Source organism: Geospiza fortis, unplaced genomic scaffold, assembly GCF_000277835.1.
Source record: "Geospiza fortis unplaced genomic scaffold, GeoFor_1.0 scaffold172, whole genome shotgun sequence".
NCBI lineage: Eukaryota > Metazoa > Chordata > Aves > Passeriformes > Thraupidae > Geospiza > Geospiza fortis.
The window spans coordinates 477764-482047 of NW_005054309.1; the positions used below are offsets into that span (position 1 = coordinate 477764).

General features: G+C 50.0%; 1 protein-coding gene across 1 annotated transcript; it reads right to left on the reverse strand.

Moving 5' to 3' along the window:
• Positions 1–3086: 3086 nt before the first annotated feature.
• On the reverse strand, positions 3087–4140 carry LOC102034161 (phospholipase A and acyltransferase 1-like). The gene is made up of 3 exons (XM_005419096.1): positions 4029–4140; positions 3575–3843; positions 3087–3194 (listed from the first exon to the last, which is right to left on the reverse strand). Exons 1-3 carry the CDS (start codon positions 4138–4140, stop codon positions 3087–3089), a joined length of 489 nt encoding a protein of 162 aa, XP_005419153.1.
• Between the last annotated feature and the right edge of the window lie 144 nt (positions 4141–4284).

Sequence of the window (4284 nt, forward strand, 5' to 3'; positions counted from 1 at the left end):
GCCCCTTCGGGTGGTGCGTGTCCCGCGGCTGCCGTGCTCTTTCGCGGCCCGCTGCTCCCATTATAAAGCTCATGGCAGAAGAAATTCCGTGAATTCTGCCGGGCTCACTGCCAGCGCCGCTCCGGAGCCGGCCTGTCCCATCACACTCGACCCCCACTCCGAAGAGGGCTCTGCTTCCAGTCGTGGTGCCCAAGAACTCCTGTTCATTGGAAAATCTCATCTTGTACCCGAGGAAGCCAAGCTGCCGCCTCATTGCAGTGAGCCTCTGTCCCCAACTGATCCTCCTGTCCATTGATGGGCAACAGCACTATCCCTGTCATTTCACAGGGCATTTCCTGGCAGAACAACCATCCCTGGATGCTGATTAAAACAAGCCTTGGGTACTGTGAAAAATACATTCGCTCTCTTGTGAAAAGTTAAAAGTTTTATAAAGGGCAATAGGAGACGAGGACCATACAGCAAAGGTTATTATGGCCGGGGGCATCTTAGCACTCAGCCAAGAGCACACTCCCACCTTTGGGGATATCACTTAAATACCTTTTCTCCTTACATCAGCCTGTTGCATATTTATAGATCTTTATGCATATCCATAAACTAGTTTACATATTCCATAAACTATTTTACATGGCCCCTCCTTGGGTCCTCTATTTTAGAGCATAGTGTTTCTTGGCTGTGGTTTTGGCTCCTTCTCTTTATAATTTCCAATTTGGCCTTGGTCCACACTGTTTTCAGACTGTGGGTGCTGATATCTGGCTTATCTGTAGCAGGTGTCCTCGTCCTATATTAATAGGATGTTATCTCATCCAAGAAGGCATTTTAACACCCACATAGCTATTTCACTACTATGTCTAAACTTAATTAACAACAGAAATAAAAACTATACCTTCATAACAAAGTTATTTTAACACCACACATATAAAATCCAGTTTAACATTTGCAAAAAGCCAATATTATGATATGTATCTATAACAGGTACCAGTCAAACAGTTGGTGCCACAAATGGCAGAGGATGCTGCAGAGGGATTTGAAATGGCCCCATACAAAGACTCTGCAGCAAAAAGCATGGATTAGTGTGGGGGCCCTGGAGGAGCTTCTCCTAAGTTACACCCCATTGGCTCCTTCCCCTGTTCCTATGCCTGAACATAGGTGTTCCTGAGGCTCTCCATCCCTTTTCCCTGATTGGACCTCGCCTTGATACTGCCCGGAGACCAAGGTCAGCGGGGAGGCCCCTGGGGAGAGAGGTGGACCTTGGGGGTATGGGTCTGAGAGCAGAACATCTCACTGTGTGGCTGAATTAAACACCTATGGATATTATGCAAAAGCCTTTTTTGCTTCTTCACCCTGGACTTTACTAGCAGCAATTCAGGCTGCAACAGATTAGATTTATGTGAACCACCTGCAAACACAGTAGAGAGTGAGGTGAGACCCTACAGCCAGGCTCAGAGCTGCAGGATGCTGCGGCTTCAGCCCAAGTTTTCATCTTCTGATGTGAACCACATTCACGTGACTGACATCCCTACAAAAGCCCCTCCATTTAGGGAGGGGCTGCACCCCTCCTGGCTGTGCCTCAGAGCACATACATTGATATTTTTTTCAACTTTTGAGAAAAGAACAGCCTTGATTGTACTCATTGCCAGCTGTAAAACCACCTAACTGGTATAGCTGCAAAAAAAAGTTTTGATTGCATTTCCAGGAATCCAAGAAGGAGTTTCAGTTTCAGTTTGATTATATCATGTTTTCCTGTATTAAAACAAAAAAAAAAAATTGGGAAGGATGTAATAACAAAGGACAGCAGAAAAACAACAGGAATTCTTGACTTGATTATTTCAAACACTGAAAAACTTACGTTTTACAAAAGCAAAGAATTAATTATTTTTCTTTTTCTCAAGCTTCAAGGTTTTCACTTCAACTCTTCTGATTCCCTCCCTGATGGGGCTGGCAGGGCAGTGAGTGAGCAAGTGGCTGCCTGGTGCTTTGCTGCTGGCTGGGGTTAAACCTGGACAACCTGTCTTTTCTCAAAAGCAGACAAAACCATGCAGGCTCTCACACGCAGCTCTTCTGCTCTCACCTGTCCCTGCAGTCCAGGCAGTTGCCTGTAACAAAAGCAGCACAGACTCTGTGTCTCACAGGTGGGATGCAGCTAACCTGCTTCCAAACACTCAAGGCAGATCCCCCAGGTAAAGGACAATAAAGCACACTTAGCCTGAAGAGTTTTCTTCCAAGACAATGCACACATCAGCTTTGTGACAAGGAAATGGTGTGGCTCAGTGCATTGGGAGATGAAGCACAGGGGCTGCACAGCTCATTCTGCACATCCCTCGCGCCCAGCACTGCAGGGACCCTGGCTTTGCCTTCCTGCTGGCTGGGGGGAAGATTGATCTGGTGCTGGGACTATGAATGCACTGGAATCAACATTTGGTCACTGAAGTGACCTTGCCCCAGCTCTGGCAGGCCAAAGTCCCCTTGCTGCCCTCGCAATTCTTTAAGCCTCAGTGGTTTTTTGGAAGCTGAAAGAGCCAAATCCTAGAATGGGTTGGGTTGGAAGGGACCATAAAAATCTCCTGGCATACTTATTCAGGTCCAATGCCAGCAATCACTGCACTTACAGGGTGATGGGAGAAAACTTCAATGGTACAGTGGAACAAACAGCTGATAGAGAAAGACCCCACTGGATTTTCCTGTCAGACCTCCCCACACTGGGGGGTCTGCTGCTCCCAAAGAAAGTCAGAAGAGCCTGGGAAAAGTACACTTTGTAGGCAGGGAAAAAGTGAGTAAAACTCCATCACGCCGAAAATTAGAGCATGCCTGTAAAACACTGACTTTTTTTCTCAGTGGGATGTCAGGGAGAAGCAAGGCTGGACTGCTGAACTTGCACACAGAACTATATGCAGATAAAAGAGGATTTTAGGGCAATATGATTTTGTAATGCAGACATTTTATTAAGGATTGTTTACTGTTTACAGCAAGCTTGGCACGGTTGCAAGGAAGCCTTGATGGCAGGTGCAGCAAAAGCTGACCAGTGACCGCTGTGGCCAGGGACTCTGCCTGACTTGGTCTGAGCTCTTCCTGAGAGCCCATCAGTAGCCCTATCTCCTGGATGTGCTCTCAGACAATGCCATCCCAACAAGAGCAGCACCAGCAAGAATGAAACTTCCTAGAGCTGCTGCAGCACTGCCAGCAGCTGCCTTTGTGACCTGTAAAAGGGAAAACAAAACACAGGTTGGAAACATGAGGGGCATTTATATTTATAACGCTCTAGGATAATAATCTATAAAAGGCAGGGATATCCAGGGTAAATAAATGAGTGAGAGCCATGTGCCCCAAAAGCAGAAGGGGCAGCACCCAGGTTTGTCCCCCCAGGAGGTGGCACTCAGTGAGAGGGCACTGTCAGGCTGCAGACAGAGCACAGGGACCCTGCAGGGGCAGGGGCTCTGGGGAGGCAGCGCTGCTTTGGAGCCCACGCCTGGCACTGGGCTGTCCCCTGCAGGCTGCAGGCTGTGTCCCAGTGCCCAGCTCACAGCCAGCAGCCAGGAGCTGCTCTGGGAGGCACCCAGGGCTCACCCCTGGCACTCACCTGGTCTGAGACCCCTTCTCCGTAGCGCAGCATTGTCACAAAGTGCTCACAATTGCTGGTAAGCACATCATATGGCACCTCCCGGTCAATGCATAGCTCAGCGCGCCGGATGATTTCCTCCATAGGGAAAGGAGTGCGGGAGCGGTCATACTTGTTGTTGACACGCCATCTATCATTTTTCACCACGTCGTTCAGGAGTTGCTTCTTCACCTTGGCTCTTGTGGCATGTATTGATGAGCTACTAAGCAAAAGGGATGAGGCTTCTTCATCTGCATAAGCCAAGGAGGAGATAAGGCAGTCAGACAGACCCTCTCTGGCCCCTCCAGGACCTCAGATGGGTTTCTGCCTGCTCCTGGAAAAGACAGCTACACACATAGGGGCCCAGGGAGGGAGACAGGGCTCCTGGGGCATTCCATCACCCGCTCTGCACCTCGCCAGGCGGCACAAGCCATACCTGTCACATGAATGACATATCCATCCCCCACGTAGAGGGCCCAGTGCTGGTAAAGTGGCCGGAATATCTCGATCAGGTCCCCGGGCTGGGGTTTGCAATTGTCCTGTCCCATCCCAGCAGCGCGTCAGTGGCGTGCAGGCGCAGCGGGGCTGTGTGAGCGCAGGGCAGAGCGCAGCGGGCAGGCGAGGGCTGTGCAGGGGCAGCTGGCGGGAGCGCAGGCACGGAGGGTGTCAGTGGCGGGCGCCGAGGGCAGAGG